The 18,911-nt window shown below is 34.6% G+C and overlaps 1 protein-coding gene across 1 annotated transcript; it reads left to right on the forward strand.

Moving 5' to 3' along the window:
- The first annotated feature begins 2,184 nt into the window (after positions 1-2,184).
- abhd8a (abhydrolase domain containing 8a) lies at positions 2,185-8,245 on the forward strand. Its single transcript, XM_067363823.1, has 5 exons — positions 2,185-2,936; positions 5,050-5,220; positions 5,353-5,569; positions 8,003-8,188; positions 8,222-8,245. Exons 1-5 carry the CDS (start codon positions 2,185-2,187, stop codon positions 8,243-8,245), a joined length of 1,350 nt encoding a protein of 449 aa, XP_067219924.1.
- Positions 8,246-18,911: the final 10,666 nt, after the last annotated feature.

Consider the following 18,911-nt stretch of genomic DNA (forward strand, 5'->3'; position numbering starts at 1 on the left):
TAGGAGAAACATTTGAGACACTGAAGAGATCTTATTTCTTCCATATCAAAAAGTGTCTTTGTGCGTCCAGGCTCTCTGGATCTTTCTCTGCAGTGTTGTTTGCATTTTTCATGGTGTCTCTGTGAAAGCATTGCTGACAGCAGCTGTCACACTGTTGCTCGCAGGAACGGCAATGCAGCGCTTCTTTTGTGCGGCTCCACAAAAAGACTAGAGGGTTTGACAATATCCACCGTAACGAAATTACACTGCATTAGTGCAACAGGAGCTAAAATGATGTTAGGAAGCTTTAAACTCGCCAAACTGAGTGAAAGTTAATCAGTAGCAGAACAACATGGACTGGTTTCCTCTTAATCCTGGATAAAGTGCAGAACGTCTCTGTGGTAATGGTTTGTGAATAGTCCCTGTGGTTCTGAAGAGAAAATGTGTGATCATTTTACTTCTGAGTGAAACAAGAAATTCAGTGAGGAAAAAAAATAAATATGCAGATGCATTGATTTTATTCATGGGGAATCGACTGAACAAATGGCTCTTGAACACGTATCTCTATGAAAATATTTGTTGAAAAATATACGTGGTAATGTCAGCCAAAAGGTCATTATTAAAATCTGAGTTATTACATTTTAATGAAATATTATGAAGACAAACAGGGGCCAGATTCACAAAACATTCTGAAGATTAAAAAAAAAAATCCTTACTATTTTCATCTTATTTTCTAACTTAAGAAAAAAGGCTAAGTATATTTTGTATTCCAGAAAAAAAATGTCATCTAAAAAACCTCTAAAAGTTAGTGTAAATCCCAAAAGGTAAGATGATTAATGCATTTACTGTATTTTTTCAAGTATTAAGCATTTCAACGATTTTTTATTACCACAATATTTTATTTTGGCATATTGTACATTTGGTATGCATTATATGATTATATTGTAGGATGTTTATAATAAGCAGTAGCTACACTGAAAATAACAACAACAACAACAACAAAAAACATTTTCTATCTAAACATTCATAAATCAGGATAAATTTTGAGAAGCAAAATTACATACAATATTAAGTTTGTTTACTGAAAAATGTAAAAAATGTAAAAATTAAGTGAGTTTATGCATAAATGAAAAGAAAAAAATATCTGCCAATGGAGTAAGAAAAATATACTAAATACAAAGGGAAATTTTTCTTACCCCATTGGAAGATATTTTTCTTGATTTCTTTTGTCATTTTTCTTCTCAAGTGTCAAAATGAATTTTCATTCATGTATATTATGTATTTTAACAGTGTTGATAATATGATTACTTGCTTTTGATACTTTATCTGAAACAATTATTGTTGCTTTATTGTTATTATACCTATGTATTTTAAGTTATTTTACTGGTTATTTATCATTTAGGACTATTTTTATTGCAAAAGGTTATCCAATTACTCAATTAATAAACAAAATCGACGGATTACTTGATTACCAAAATAATCGTTAGTGACAGGCCTAATCACCATACTAATAATGATAAGACAAAAATACTTAAAAAATTGTTACGTTCTAAAAAAATGTATTAGAATTACTTGAGAATTTAATTCAATAACTAGACTTAAGAAGTGTAAAAAGTCTTACAAATTATTTTCTTAAGATTTCCAGCCAGAGGAACTTATGTTTAGAACATGAATATAAAAAGGTTAAATTAAAGCTTGAATAAATACTCAATAAGAGATAATAAAAGGGGAAGGACTTGATACTCACTTCAATATAAAGGGGACCTATAATACCCTTTTCACAAGATGTAATATAAGTCTCTGGTGTCTCCAGAATGTGTCTGTGAAGTTTCAGCTCAAAATCCCCCACAGATCATTTATAATAGCTTGCCAAATTGCCCCTATTTGGGTGTGAGCAAAAAACACGCCGTTTTTGTTTGTGTCCCTTTAAATGCAAATGAGCTGCTGCTCCCGCCCCCTTTCCAGAAGAGGGCGGAGCTTTAACAGCTCCAAACAACAACAAAGCTGGAGAATCTCACGCAGACAAAATGAGGATTGTCAGTAACGGTGTTCAGCCTTACATTGTTCAAATGTAAGTTTGCAGATGTTGTTTATTCTGAAACAGCAACATTACACACTAACTAAAGTCAAAAAAGTGAAATCATAATCAAGGACCCCTTTAAATGGTTGTAATTGTAATTATGTGTCTTCAGGTAAACCAGCGGCATGTTGACCAGCATCACCGAGAGCATCTTTTGCTGTCTGATGGGAAAGACGACCAGTGTTGTGTTGCCGGTTGAATCATCTGACGGCAAGCCTGCTGACGGGTTCGAGTTCGTGGAGGTGAAGCCGGGTCGGGTGCTGCGTGTGCGCCACATCCTCCCCGAACGGTCTGCAACTACAGAGGCGCAACCAGAGCCGAGCAGCAGCGTCCACTGCAAGCGCAAGATCACAGTGTACCGCAACGGCCAGCTGGTGATCGAGAACCTGGGCGACGTTCTCCACTCCGAGATCCTGCACTGTCAGAACGGAGACGTGGAACAGTGCAGCACGGTCGAGGTGGAGCTGTCCGATTACACCACTGCGCCATCCTCGCCGGATCCCAAACCTGCTCCGCCTCTTCCCACCTCTGACCAGCAGAAACCTGCTCCTCCGCCTAGACGGCGACGACGGAAACCCAAACGCACTGTGCTGATCGATACGGAGCGATGCATCAGCAGCTGTAAGGGGACGCATTCGGACGTGGCACTGTTCTTCATTCACGGCGTGGGCGGCTCACTGGACATCTGGGGGAGGCAGCTGGATTTCTTTTCACGGCTGGGCTACGAGGTCATCGCCCCTGATTTGGCAGGACACGGCGCAAGCACTGCCCCTCAGATAGCGGCAGCGTACACCTTCTACGCCCTCGCAGAGGACCTGCGGGCCATATTCAAGAGATATGCGAGAAAACGGAACATCCTCATTGGTCACTCATACGGGTAGGCACTGCATTTCAACCCAAATGTATTTAAACGTATTAAATAAGACATTACTAACAGGTAAATTAAATATAATTAATATATAGGCTAATATAGTGCATATATCTAGTGAAATGCTCCCTCTAGAGTTCATTTCTCTAGTGAACTAACATGCTGTGGACACTGAATGACTTGCCTGAGGTAAATGTAATGTTATGTGAGGTATTATTCTCAAGCTGTTTTATTGATGTCTTTCCTTGGTTGAGACACTGGTTGAGAGATTACCCATAAACATATCTATTAGGGCTGTGACGGTAGGCATAACAAGCGTGCCACCGCGGTCGTGAAGTGTCACCGGCGGAAGTGTGACAATATATATAGGTCGCGTTAATCGAAAATTTTCCGTCATTGATGGAATTTTTTTAGAAGTGACGGAAAAAATCTGCAGCCCGTCCGTCATTTTGACAGATTATGTAGCTTGTAACTATAATTCCCACCCCTGTTCAGTAGGTGGTGTGTGAGCTCCAGTGTGGCAGCAGAGCGCGAGTTCAGTCTCCAGAATAAAATGAAAACTTTGCGCTTGATTACACAGAGCACCCAGTTTAAGTCATTAATAATAATTTAATTTTATAATAATAAAGTTACTTATGCGTGCTTACTCAATTAAGTTTTGTTATTTGTCTTGCTGACTAAGTTAATAACGTTTCGTGACATTGTTTGCAACACTGATCGAACTGACGTGATACAGATTTCGGTAAGCTACTACATCTTTCAACATATTTTTTGATTTTCATTCATGTTTATTTCGTTCTGTGTAGTAAAGAGGAAAGGATGATCGCATTCACTCACAATCCATTACAAGTGTTCAAGATGAAAACTGAGAAGTGACGCAGTCTTTAACTTTCTTTTCATAATAAAAATAAATGCATAGCTATTCCTATTTGCTTATCCTGTAAGTTCGTGAATAAAAATGTGGACGAAATCAGAAGCTATTAAATGGGTAATTATTGATTATGCTGGATTTTTTTATGTCAAAATGACGGCAAAACGCAAGTCTAACGCAACCTCTGATGTATAAATATATAACAACACCGGCGGTTGTTAGTGATTTACGACCGCGGTAGTAAAAATTTGCCACCGTCACAGCCCTAATATCTATGCATAGATTGTCTGTTCTTCTTCAAACAACGTTGCATTACCACACGCGCCCCCTTCTGGATTGGAGTGTGGATCGCCTTTGACTGACTGTATTCATTGTCTGACTATATGCATTGAACCGTAACGGCTCGGGATGAATACATGTACCGTTACACCCCTAGTAAAAACTGTAATATTTTGAAATATTGTTACAAATTAAAGGTGCCCTAGAACCAGTTTTTACAAGATGTAATATAAGTCTAAGGTGTCCCCTGAATGTGTCTGTGAAGCTCAAAATACCCCATAGATTTTTTTTAATAAATTTTTTTAACTGCGTATTTTGGGGCATCAACTATGCACCAATTCAGCGCGCAGCCCCTTTAAATTGCGCTCTCCCTGAATTTATTATCACTCCATCTGCCATTTTTCACTATTGTTCTTGCTTGCTTACCTAGTCTGATGATTCAGCTGTGCACAGATCCAGACGTCCTGCCCTTGTGTAATGCCTTGAACATGGGCTGGCATATGCAAATATCATATTAATGATCCCAACCGTTACGTAACAGTCTGTGTTTTGTTGAGATTCGCCTGTTTTTCGGTGGTCTTTTAAACAAATGAGATTTACGTAAGAAGGAGGAAACAATGGAGTTTGAAACTCAATGTATGTCTTTTTCATGTACTGAACTCGTTATTCAACTATGCCAAGGTAAATTAAATTTTTGATTCTAGGGCACCTTTAAAATAACTGTTTTCTATTGTAATATATGTTAAAAAATGAAATTTTTAAGTGCAGAAACATACTATGTAGAAGTTTTAAGATGAGAATTAATTTCATTGTCTTCAATCCACATAAGCATAGGTTAAATTGAAGTTTACTGAATGATTTTTGTTGCATTAACTGAACAGTTCTATAATTCTCAGAAGCCTGTTTCTCTTACTGGCAAGTTTTTATGTGCAATTATTGCTAACCCTGGATGACCGTTTTGTTCCTGTGAAGGGTGTCGTTCTGTACGTTCCTGGCACACGAGTATCCGGAGCAGGTGCATAAGGTGGTGATGATCAATGGAGGCGGCCCCACGGCGCTGGAACCCAGCCTGTGCTCCATCTTCCAGCTGCCCTCCTGCGTCCTTCACTGTCTGTCTCCCTGCCTCGCCTGGAGCTTCCTCAAGTAAGACCCCACGACATGTCACATGTCTGTGGTTTCTGTGACAGGTTGAAAATGACTTCTGCAAAAAGTACACAGTCATTGTTAGAAAGCATGTCAAATAAAATCTGTCTCTTCTTGTTTTTTTCCACACAGAGCTGGTTTCGCCAGGCAGGGTGCTAAAGAGAAGCAGCTTTTGAAAGAGGGAAACGCATTTAACGTCTCGCCATTCGTTCTGCGAGCGATGATGAGCGGTCAATACTGGCCGGAGGGGGACGAAGTTTACCACGCTGAGCTGACCGTACCGATACTGCTGGTGCACGGCATGTATGACAAGTTTGTGCCAGTTGAAGAGGATCAGCGGATGGCGGAGGTTTGTGCAAATCAGATTGTGCTGTGATTGTTTTTTGTGTGACAATATCAAGATGCAGCTTTCTTTGGCTGCGTCACAAATCACATACTTCTACTATGCAAGATTTTTGCTGGTGAGCTCCTGAAACCTGTTAAGAACAAGTCCAAGTCATAATTCAACTCAAAATCAAAAGAAAGAAATGTACGGAGCCCCACACATAACATGCAGGAAAAAAACAGCAGGCCAAATTGTGCACGCAATTTACTAACTACTTGTTCCCTTGATTTATAAATTTGGCACACGATTTAGCAAATCAAGGGAATGAAAAAAAAAATGAAGCCTATTTTTAGAATTCTTTTGCAAATAAAATTACATTTCTTTTGCAAATTAAAGCAGTATTTAATGTACTACCATTTTTGACATATTGCAGTCATAGATTATTGAAGTACAGTAAAAATACGGTGCTTCAATAATGATAATCTAATGAGATTCACCCCTGAGAATAATGAGAATTACATTAAACTCAAAAGTAAAGCTTGACAACTCTGAGGATTTAATGTCAGAATGTGCTTAATTGTCAAAGTGCAAAAACTCTTATGGTCCTAAAAAGGCCACATTTGCATCTTTGTGCAAAATATAGTTTATTATATATTAATATATATAATTTATTTAGATGTATATATAATTTATATGTTTGTCTAACATCTAACCATCCCTCTTTGTAGAACACAATGCTCATCATAATGAATGTTTATTTTAATTTTATTTTTTTATAAATGCTGACAAAAACTTTACAGTTATGCAGAATATAAGATGGTAAATATTTAACTGATGAGTTGTCAATACAATATATAACCTAGGGTATGATTTTACCTCCATTCTAGATGTGTTTTGTGTGTTTTCGCATCATTTAAGCTGAACACTAATGCTGCCACTCAGTGGGTGTAACCTTTATTTCATTTCTATAGTGCTTTTCTCAATACAACAGCTTTACATGGATAAACAGGAAAATAATTCAATGATGCTAACAGAATTCAATCCTGCTGTAAAGCGGCTCTAAGAAGACAGTAAACAGTCATTATTCAGTTGAAATCATTTTGGTTCAATAACTGTGTACATTAATTATGAAATGAGTTCGGTTCAGCTATAAAGCAGCTCTGCAGAAAACAGTGATGTGACCGCAGTGACTGTGATGTCACACCCTCGTAGCATCTATTTTTGATTGTGTGGTAAAATGTTAGCAGAACTGATTCACAAAAATATAATCTCATGTATGCAGGATGAATAGTAGAGTATGAATTAGGATGCAGTCTTTGCTGTAATGGGCTGTTCATGAGTTGAGGAGCATCACACGTGTCCTCATGCAGATGTGCTCTGAATCAAACACTGGCATCTCATTGTTCTGCTGTAACTCTTGCTGAAGTCAGTCAGGACCTCCTGCAGGCACACAAATGTTAAAGTTGAGCTTTTCTGCAGAGCTGTGCTTTAACTTTATTAGAAAATGCAAAAATCAAACTTCGTCTGACCATCACTGATATACAAACAAACAAAAAAAAATCATAAGTTTAACATTAGTTTTTTAATTTATATTATAATTTAAATATTTTTGATAGTTTATATGTAACTAACTATAATATATATATATATATATATATATATATATATATATATATATATATATATATATATATATATGTATGTATTTATATATATATATATATATATATATATATATATATATCTATATATATATAAATCTAAATTAATATTGTGTATTATTTATATAGTATTTAAATTATATGTAATTTACATATAAATTAGATATTTACACATACATTTAAAAATTTTATATTTTATAAATGCATATTAAAATAGTATGTTAAAATAATATTTATATAAAATACATTATAATATATTTTGGTAAAGTATGTAACAGTTTATATATATTTTATATATATATATATTTTATTTATATTATTATTATTATTATATAAAAATCTAAATGAATATTTATTTATATAGTATTAAAAATTATATATCATTTACATATAAATTAGATATATTACACATACATTTAAAAATTTTATATTTAATAAATACATTTACATAAAAACTTACAAATACATCTAATTTATATATACAATACATAATTAATTTTTAAACAAATATAACAATAAATATTTATTTTTTTATTTCTTTATTATATTAAAATAACTTATATAAAATACATTATAAAATATACATTTTGGTAAAGCATGTAATGTTTTATATAAACATCTAAATAAATAATATGCATTATTTATATAGTATTTAAATTAGATTCTATAGATACACAGTACATATAAATATATATGTTATTTAATATTCTACAATATAATAAATACATAATATAATAAAATAATCTTTTTATAAAATATTTCATAAAAATATATATTTTGCATGTCTTTGTTTCAGATCCTCTTGTTTGCGTTCCTCAAAGTCATCGAGGAAGGCAGTCACATGGTGATGATGGAATGCCCAGAAACGGTCAACACGCTCCTGCACGAGTTTTTCCTCTGGGAACCTGACAATTCCAAAAAGGACAAGGTAACAGCTGAGCAGACCACAGCCGACAACGCCACGCCCGTCCAGACGCTCAGTGTCGCCAATGGCAGCGTCACAGGGACTCCCAAGGTCAACAAGCCCCTTAACAAGTAACCTGATGATTGACGTTTGTGGGGTAAACCAATCAGGAGGCTGTTGATGGCAGGCTGAAACCGTCACCTTGGCTGAAAGCTGATTTTTGGTCAGAAAGCCCTAGCGGGTGTCGAGACGGGGGTGAGAAAGATTCACGGGTTCAAAGAAACTCTAGCAATGAGGGGAAAAAAGAAGCAGCTGATTTTAAACCAATAATGATGGTTTATGACATCATGATGCCTTTGTATCTCTCTGCTACCTTTGGACAATATCTTTCCTTCTTGTGCTGTCTAAACAAAAGGACTGGATGTCCGAAATCAAGTGTGTCCGGGCGGGACTGAACTATGAGAAAGAGGTTATTTAAAAAAAAAAAAACAATCCAACCCAAGAGAGAGTTTAAACTCAACATGAAATGACCCATTTTACTTCCATAATAAGACATAATGGGTGTTGCATACAGTACCAGAACAATTACAAAGAGCAGCTTTTACTTTAAAATGGCATGCACAAATTGTGCACAATGTAAATAGGGTCGCTTTCATGTTGACTTTAAAGGACGTTTGTACAGAGTCCGTGTTCAGTGTCATGCGTTAACTGATTAACTCAGTCATACAAGTACTAATATTGAGATTAACACATTTTAACACGTCTTCCCTTATGAAACAAACCCATCGCTTGGAGCTCAAGAGAAAACAGACGTATAAAACACCGAATTCTGTTAAAACATCTTAAAACTCCTTGAAAGAATAAGATAACGTACTGTAAACGAACACATGCTAGCTACACATTATTTCACTTGAAACAAATTGTATGAATTTAACAACAAAACAACAGATGTCGGTTTCACATGATACAGGACAGGCAAAAACATCACATGGAAATCGACCGTCGCAATGCCAGTAGGCACTTGTTTGTCTCTTAGCAACTAGAAAGTTGGGCACTAGAGCAGATACACGGAGAGAGAGCGAGAGAGTTATAATGATGCTGCTGGCCACAATATGACATGGTGCTGAGGAAAAACAGGATATAAGCTATAGCATCACAGTGCATTCAGATATACAGCTGTAAGTGTTCGGCACACGACTGCACAAAAATCTAGAATCTGATCATCAGGTTGATCCAATCATGTGCAGTGTGAAAACACAACGCAGTTAAGCTAAATAGGACAGACCGTCTGGCTATGCAAAGAATAACAGGGTGGCTTCTGTACGCCTCCGGCCGGTTACCATGGAAACAGGTAGTCGAGAGCAAAATGGATTAAGCCCAGGAGGTCTGGTCGTGTGACCCGCCCATCATTGCGAGATAATTGCACACGTGCACGTCATCACTGAACGTTTATGCAACGAAAGCAGTCAAACATCACATGAATTGACAAATTTTCAGGTATTCATGTAATTAACAAATGTCCATTTATTTTAACAATGTTGAATCCACACTTTAGATATTTATTATATTAATAATAATTGGACACAGACAAGAAAGATGATTCAAACATCCTCATATCGGAGCTGATGTGCCACAACTTGGGCAGTTTAAAAAGAAATGCACTAGTGTTCAAAGGTTTGGTGTCAAATTTAAGAAATGTATACTTTTGTTCAGCATTACATTTATCAAAATTAACATTAAAGACGTATAATGTTACAAAAGTTTGCTATTTCAAATAAATGCTGTTCTATTGAACTTTATATTCATGAAAGAATTCTTAAAAAATGCAATATGAAGCAGCAAAAAACATCAAATCAGCATATCAGAATGATTTCTGAAGGATCATGTGACTGAAGACTGGAGTATGATGCTGGAAATTCGGCTTTGAATCACAAAAATAAATTACATTTTTAAATATATTCACATAGAAAACAGTTATTTTAAATTGTAAAAATATTTAACAATATTACAGTTTTTTCTGTATTTTTTCAGCCTTTCTGACCCCAAACTTTTGAACAGTACTATAACTGCAAATTCCCATTTTAACAACAAGTCCGCACATTACAACAATAAAACATACTGACTTAACTCTAATTCAACAGAAGGAAGTCTACACTTTTCTTTTTCTTTTTTGATGTGCTGCTAAGTAGACCTTACAGTCCGCTAAATGATTACTGTGTGATTGGTAGAAGGATTGAAGGAGATGTTCTGGACTGGATTACAGGGGAATGAGTTTGTCTACAGCGATTACAGCTGAAGCCAGTGTTTAACATCAGCTCAACTCCAGTGTTACCAGAGATAACGTTCTAGCAAAAACTACATTTACCTGTACAGTGATGCACTTACTGTACGATCCAAGTCTGTGGAGTGTTACTGGATTTTACATGGTCATAATAATGGAAAAACAGTGATTCACAGCGTTAACATGTACTGTATGATGTTTAAGTCTTGTGGCTATATATTCAAAATGGTGTATATTTTATATAGTGCCCCATAGACTTCCATTGAAAGTGCATTACTGTACATGCAAAAATGATTTGTTCTGACAGATGTTGTTCATACAGCTCAAGTTGCACCAAACCCAGAATATCTATTTAAATGTTACTTGCATATACATTTTCATTGTAATGCAGTGCAGAGAATGCACATTTTATTGCAGTCACTCCTGTGAATTAGAAAACAAAAACTATTTTGTGCTTTTGACAAAAACTTGCCTATGCATTTGCTGTGGCTGTACTACCTAAAGGTCTGTTCACACCAAGAAAGATAACAATAACGATAACTATATTAGCGTCCACTAGGGCTACACGATTCTGGATAAAATGAGAATCGTGATTTTTTAGTTTCAAATAGAGATCATGATTCTTTCACGATTCTGAATATACAACTAAACAAAAAACATTTAATTTACTAGAGGTTCTGACAAAATATGACTTGCTAGACTAATTAATAAGTCACAATTGGGTCATATAAAGTCAGAATTGTGAGATATAAAGTCAGAATTGAGTGATATAAAGTCAGAATTGTGAGATATAAAGTCAGAATTGTGAATTATAGTCATAATTGCATGATATAAAGTCAGAATACGAGTTATAAAGTCAGAATTGAGTGATATAAAGTCAGAATTGTGAGATATAAAGTCAGAATTGTGAGTTATAAAATCAGAATTGAGTGATATAAAGTCAGAATTGTGAGATATAAAGTCAGAATTGAGTGATATAAAGTCAGAAATGTGAATTATAGTCATAATTGCATGATATAAAGTCAGAATACGAGTTATAAAGTCAGAATTGAGTGATATAAAGTCAGAATTGAGTTATAGTCAGAATTGAGTGATATAAAGTCAGAATTGAGTGATATAAAGTCAGAATTGAGTGATATAAAGTCAGAATTGAGTTATAAAGTCAGAATTGAGTGATATAAAGTCAGAATTGAGTGATATAAAGTCAGAATTGAGTGATATAAAGTCAGAATTGAGTTATAAAGTCAGAATTGAGTGATATAAAGTCAGAATTGTGAGATATAAAGTCAGAATTGAGTGATATAAAGTCAGAATTGAGTGATATAAAGTCAGAATTGTGAATTATAGTCATAATTGCATGATATAAAGTCAGAATACGAGTTATAAAGTCAGAATTTAGTGATATAAAGTCAGAATTGTGAGATATAAAGTCAGAATTGAGTGATATAAAGTCAGAATTGTGAGTTATAAAGTCAGAATTGAGTGATATAAAGTCAGAATTGTGAGATATAAAGTCAGAATTGAGTGATATGAAGTCAGAATTGAGTGATATAAAGTCAGAATTGTGAATTATAGTCATAATTGCATGATATAAAGTCAGAATACGAGTTATAAAGTCAGAATTGAGTGATATAAAGTCAGAATTGTGAGTTATAAAGTCAGAATTGAGTGATATAAAGTCAGAATTGTGAGTTATAAAGTCAGAATTGAGTGATATAAAGTCAGAATTGTGAGTTATAAAGTCAGAATTGAGTGATATAAAGTCAGAATTGTGAGTTATAAAGTCAGAATTGAGTGATATAAAGTCAGAATTGTGAGTTATAAAGTCAGAATTGAGTGATATAAAGTCAGAATTGTGAGTTATAAAGTCAGAATTGCAAGTTTATATCGCAGTTCTGACTTTATATAACGCAACTGCTAGTTTATCACCCAATTCTGACTTCATATCTCACAATTGTTAGAAAAAAAAAACACAATTGTGAAAAAAAGGTAAGAATTGCGACTATATATCTCACAATTCTGACTCGTAATTGCAAGTTTAAATCTCGCAACTGTGAGAAAAAAAATTGTAATAAACACCTTTTTATTTTTTATTTAGTGGCGAAAACAAGCTTCCATAAATGCAGGATGGATTCTGATTGGCTGTCAATGTTTTTATCGTCAATCAGCTGGGGAAAAAATATTAATGTATTAATGTTGTTGTGGACTCTGCTATTCTTTTAAAAAAGTTTTTGGAACTATATCTTTATCGTTATGTTATAGTTATCGTCCTTGGTGTGAACGGGCTTTAAATCTTGTAGATAAAACACCATAAATGAGCAGTATGTGTGTTTCGCTTTTGGATTTTGGTCATATCCTGCACTTAGGCTGCCGGTTTTAAGAGGGTTTGTAGTTTTAACATCATAAAAAAAATATATTTCAACGATTTCATATGTTTGCTAACAAAAGAAAGCATCACTTTTGCTCATATTTAGGATTGGCAAAAACAAATCCCACAGAGACTTTGTGGCCAGTATGTAATCACCTAACAACCATGCAAAACACCCTAGCAACCATGTAGCAACATTCTAAAAACCACTCTTAGAACTCTCAGAGCAATCACATGATGGAACAGTTGCATAAGTGTTTCTGAAGACACAAAGAAAGGATGTGACAGTTTAAATCCCTGGTTTCTAATTCACAGACGGGAGCAATAATGCTTTTCTATGCTAATGGTAGTTCTGGCTTTCCTCTGAGTGCCTGGGAGTGTGTTTTCAGGAGAGATGAGAAACAATAAAATACAATAAATGAACAATACTGGCCAAAACTGTTAAAAAAGAGAGAAAAACTGCCAAAGGTCCCTCTCATGCGTCAGGAGCAAAAATGAGTCAAATGGACTAATATTTTCGGATCGTGTGAGTGAAGTGGGTTTGTGGGAGATGAATATTATATACAGACACTGAATGACACTAAAGACTGATTGTGATGATGAAGAATTCCTCTTCCTCTGGTCGTGTACTGATGCCAGTACCCCATTGTGAACATTGTGGTCCAGTTTGTGTCAAATGTGTGTGTTGCCTATATATCTATGGGAAAGTACTATACAATGCACTGCCTGAAAATATGTGCATATAAAAATGTCATGAAAAGTATGATGAAAATAAAAAATAACAACAATCGTCTTCATGTTTCTTTCCCCCAAAACATCAAGGGTTGATATGATTCTTCATGACAGTTGCAATCTCACCAAACAACCACTAGATGGAGATAAAGACACAAAAAAGGCTGTTTCTGAACACTTTGCTTGTTAACAGGATGTAATGAGTATTAAATAATACTGTATTATTATAACCCAAGATAAATGAATTGGTTTTAAAGTATATTTCCCAAAATCTTTGGTTACAGCCAGGCTCATAAATACTTTCTTCTGTTTCAGTGTATTGTTATAAACACAAACGCACATTTCTGAGCAGTGGTCAGGAAGTCTTGAATCAAAGAAAATGACCAAATATTTACACTTCACTACTTCACAACTTCCACTGCCATGGAAACGAGCTCAGAAAGCTTTCATAATATCATGTGACTCGTGGGTCACATGACAGTCCCACACCCTGCGTGTATATTTTCATAAAGCCTTTACTAGAAGTCAAATGTCTGTGTAGTCTGCCTGTCTGAGGCACTAATTATGATATGAACATATGGCAGAAGAAATTCATCTTCATACAGTATTTCAGTATGCTCAGAAGCATCTGGTGGTTTGAATGACAAGAACTGAGGTTTTCGAGAAAAGCACTGCGCTCTCGACATAATTCACAAAAGTAAATACAACATGTTGATTCAAACCTATAAACCAACCTAAAGGAGGAATCGTTTCTCCATGAGGTTGTGGTTTGAATCACCGTAATTGGTTGCATGATTTGACGAGACATGTTTATAACATCTGGTTATTTTGAAAATACTTCTGACAATTAAAAATACCTAATTACAGTAGGGAATTCATGCAAAGTTCATGCAAACCACCAGAACGGGCGGAAAAATGAGGACAGTGAAAACCAAACGTATATGCTCGTGTGTCATTTTTCAACTTATGTTATGAAAATAAGTTTGGGGGGGGGGGGGGTTATTATTAGCATTGATTCATAAATGAATAACACGCAATGGTTAAATAAGTCAAAAATAAATAAAGATCATTGATTAAGATTACAATCGATTAAGATACAGGAAAAATACAGCCAGCAAGTGATTTTTAAAAAATTTAATATATAAATATATCAATAATTACAGTTACATATTTGTAACATATATAAACAGCTCTATTTTTTACATTTTAATAAAAAAATATAAAATTTTATATACACATTTATTTTATATAAATATTTTATTATATATATATATATATATATATATATATATATATATATATATATATATATATATATATATATATATATATATATATATATATATATAATACACACACACACTCTAAAAAATTCTGGGTTAAAAACATTGAAAATGGACAAACCCAGCAATTGGGTTGTTTTAACCCAGCGGTAGGGTTAAATGTTTGCCCAACCTGCTGGGTAGTTTTATTTAACTCAACTATTGTTTAAAAATGACTGTATTGCTTAATTAAAATTAACCCAAAGTATGTTGGAAATGAACATTTATTAATGTTCAATGAATAATTATTAAACAATAAACATTTATTAAATTGCTTATTAATAAATGTATATCAATAAACTATTAAAGTATTAAATTTATATTAATAAAATATTAAAGCGTATTAATAAACATTCACCTTTTGTCTATTATTGTTGTCTCTAATTGCATCTGGTTTTTAATTTCCCAACTTTTTTGGGTTCATTTTAAGCTAGCCATATAGTAATTTTTAAATAATAGTTGGTTTAAATAAAACTACCCAGCAGGTTGGGCAAACATTTAACTCAACCGCTGGGTTAAAACAACCCAATCGCTGGGTTTGTCCATTTTTAACCCAACTTGGGTTGTTTTTAACCCATTTTTTAGAGTGTGTATATATATATATATATATATATATATATATATATATATATATATATATATATATATATGTGTGTGTGTGTGTGTGTGTGTGTGTGTGTGTGTGTGTATGTATGTATGTGTGTGTGTGTGTGTGTATATAAATACATACATACATACATACACTCTAAAAATGCAACCCAAATTTGGGTCAAAAATGGACCAACCCAACCATTGGGTTAAATTTTTAAATGCATTTTTTAACCCAATGGTTCGGTTTGTCCATATTTGACTCAAATTTGGGTTGAAACAACCCAGCATTTTTTTAGAGTGTACACACATATATACATATATACACAAAAACACACACACACACACACACACACACACACACACACACACACACACACACACACACACACACACACACACAGACACATTTAAAAAAAAAAAAAAAACTGGAGCTAGCACTAAATATAAATACATTTATAAATAAAAGTAAATTACACTCTTGTTTTGATGCAAACTTTTGTGAGAAATCATTTTTGCCATCATTGTCTATGGGGTCAAAATAAATTGTCTAAGGTATTTCGAAATATATCAGAAGCCATTTCAAAACATGCAATGCCAAAACAGATGTGTCAGAGTTTCCATTTCATCTTTGAGCGCACATAATTGTGATTCATTGTGATTTTACATCTTCTACAATCATTATCAGGATACAGTCCAGAACATGAATAGTTGAATGTGGGTGCTGATCACATCAAGACCTCGCTGTGAGCGGTCATGATCCATCAGATCCAGTCTGCAACACATCATACATACTTGGGCAACAGTTTAGTGTGTGGAAGAACAATCCCATCAGACTAAATGACTAATTTCACCCATAATAAAATCTGCTAAATAAAGTCTTCTGCAGACACACACATCTGGATGTGATTCCACTGGTATTTCTTTATATCTTTCACTGAATGGCTAGTGTCCACTGCACTTTTGTTTTATTTAACTGGCGGGTGATAAAAAAGAAAATCAGATCAGAGTTTTTTGTGCTTCATTTGAAGTATTAGAAACCCATAAAAAACTTTCAGGCATGTTTCCCCCTAATTAAAAACAAATCTATTGTAAATTTCTCTTCATTTATCCCATAGAAGCAAATGGATAACTGGGATTAATTTGTCCCCACACTAAACCAATTATAAGTCTTTTCAACAAAAAGAGAGGAACAAAAAGGAAATAGATTCTTTTTAAAATGACTTTATATTTTTAAAGTGCCCCTATTATGCTATTTTAAAGTTTGCTATTTTGTTTTAGCATCTCCTACAACAGGTTTACATGCATCAAAGGTCAAAAAACACTAATTTCTCATAATATACATTGCAGCATCATCTCATTTCTCAAAGAGTTTGAAAATGGTTTGTTTGAAGATCCAGTCTGTTGTGATTGGACTACTCTGCTCTGATTGGTCAGATGGCCCAGTCTGTTGTGATTGGTTGACTGCTTACAGCATGTGTTGGAAATGAAACTCTTATTGACATAACTGAATTTCAGCTCTTTGTCGTGCACTTTGATTTTTAAACTTTGCAGACCTTTTACATTCATAAACAACTATATTACACACTGCATGAAAGGTAATATTAGCAAAAGCACAATAGGGTCCCTTTAATCAGTTTTCTTTAAGTTATAATTAAAGTTACATTTTTATATCAATTATAAATTATTCATTTTGACCACCTCTTTTCTACTGCTTTAAAATATCACAGTTAAAAATATCAACAAAAAAATGAATGTTTTGTCTCTGAATTTCTCTAATTTCATTGCAAAACCATATGCAATGTTCTTCCTGTGCAACACAAAATTTGCCGTCTGCCTCACCTTCACACTTACAGTTTCAGCTCACATAAACACAAGAGGCCCAACACCCGAGAGAGACACCGCAACAGGTCAGGACACATGTCAAACATCTGAAGCACCCCGTTACAATAACAAAACTCAAAGGTTTCGCATTTCAACGGGAAACAGCCAGGAAGGGAGCCAGAGCAGAGGGAGTCGATTCAAACTTCTGATTGTATACTATGAAACAAATAAACAATGCACTCAAAATCTGTTGCTGGAATGAAACCACAACTCTAATGCACATACTTTGTTTTAAATCATTGGTTTATTTCAGGACAACTATCATCGTTGATCAAATCCAAACAACAGGGGCAGAATCCGGGAGGTCCGGGGGGTCTGCGGAAACTTTAAATTCGTCTTCATGAAGTCAAGCATGCTTAATCTGAGGGCAAAAAGAATAATACCTCGCTTTTCCAATCCACTGAGATGATAAAATTGCGGTGCGCGAAACAGAGCGTGACAGTGAGCGGCCACTTTTTCAGAAACTTTGGAACCAGAAGTTATTTTCTCCATAGGGATTTTAAAACAATTGAGTTCTGAGCCATGAACTGAACCCAGGATGAATCACAACACGAAACACTTCGAGTTGAAGTAAAAACAGAAATAAAAAACCAATAGCTTAATGGCTTTGTGAGTAAATAAACTGGTGGATTCATGTGACTCATCACAGGAAAATTACATCATACCAAACCCTTACTAGCGATTATCCTGAGCTGTGACGTCAAAGACTCAAAATACAATCAAATATAATCAAAAATAATAATTTGCTCAACATACAGGGCTCCTTTTGAATGGCTGTCAATGGAGAAAGATGTGACACTGAAGACTGAAGTAATGGCTGCTAAAAATACAGTTTTGCATCACAGGAATAAATTACATTTGAAAATATATTTCAATAGAAAACAGTTATTTTAAATTGTAATAATATTACTGTTTTTACTGTGTTTTGATCAGATATATACGGAAGCTTGTTTCCACCATGAAATAAAAAAATAAAAGAGGTAAATTTCAGTTTATATTACACAATTCTGACTTTTTTTCTATAGAATTGATATATAGTCAGAATTGCGAGATATAAAGTCAGAATTGCGAGATATAAAGTCAGAATTGTGAGATATAAAGTCAGAATTGATATATAAAGTCAGAATTGTGATATATAAAGTCAGAATTGTGAGATATAAACTACTGACGTACGTCGAACGTGACCGACTGAAAGAGAACGTCTCGGTTACGTATGTAACCCTCGTTCCCTGAAGGAGGGAACGGAGACGTACGTCCCGTCGCCACAGTTTCTGTACCCTCGCTGTAGCGCGGACACCAGTTGGGGGCGGTGCGCATTATGCAAATATCGCACGCCAATTCCATTGGCTTGTTTTAGTTTACACGAAGATGATAGGGCTCTCTAAGCGATATCCCCAATTCGTCGGTCACTACTGACGTACGTCTCCGTTCCCTCCTTCAGGGAACGAGGGTTACATACGTAACTGAGACGTTATATAGTCAGGATTGCGAGATATGAAGTCAGAATTGCATGATATAAAGTCAGAATTGCGAGATATAAAGTCAGAATTGCATGATATAATGTCAGAATTGTGAGATATAAAGTCAGAATTGAGTGATATAAAGTCAGAATTGTGAGTTATAAAG

This window comes from Chanodichthys erythropterus, chromosome 16 (genome assembly GCF_024489055.1).
Source record: "Chanodichthys erythropterus isolate Z2021 chromosome 16, ASM2448905v1, whole genome shotgun sequence".
Taxonomy (NCBI): domain Eukaryota; kingdom Metazoa; phylum Chordata; class Actinopteri; order Cypriniformes; family Xenocyprididae; genus Chanodichthys; species Chanodichthys erythropterus.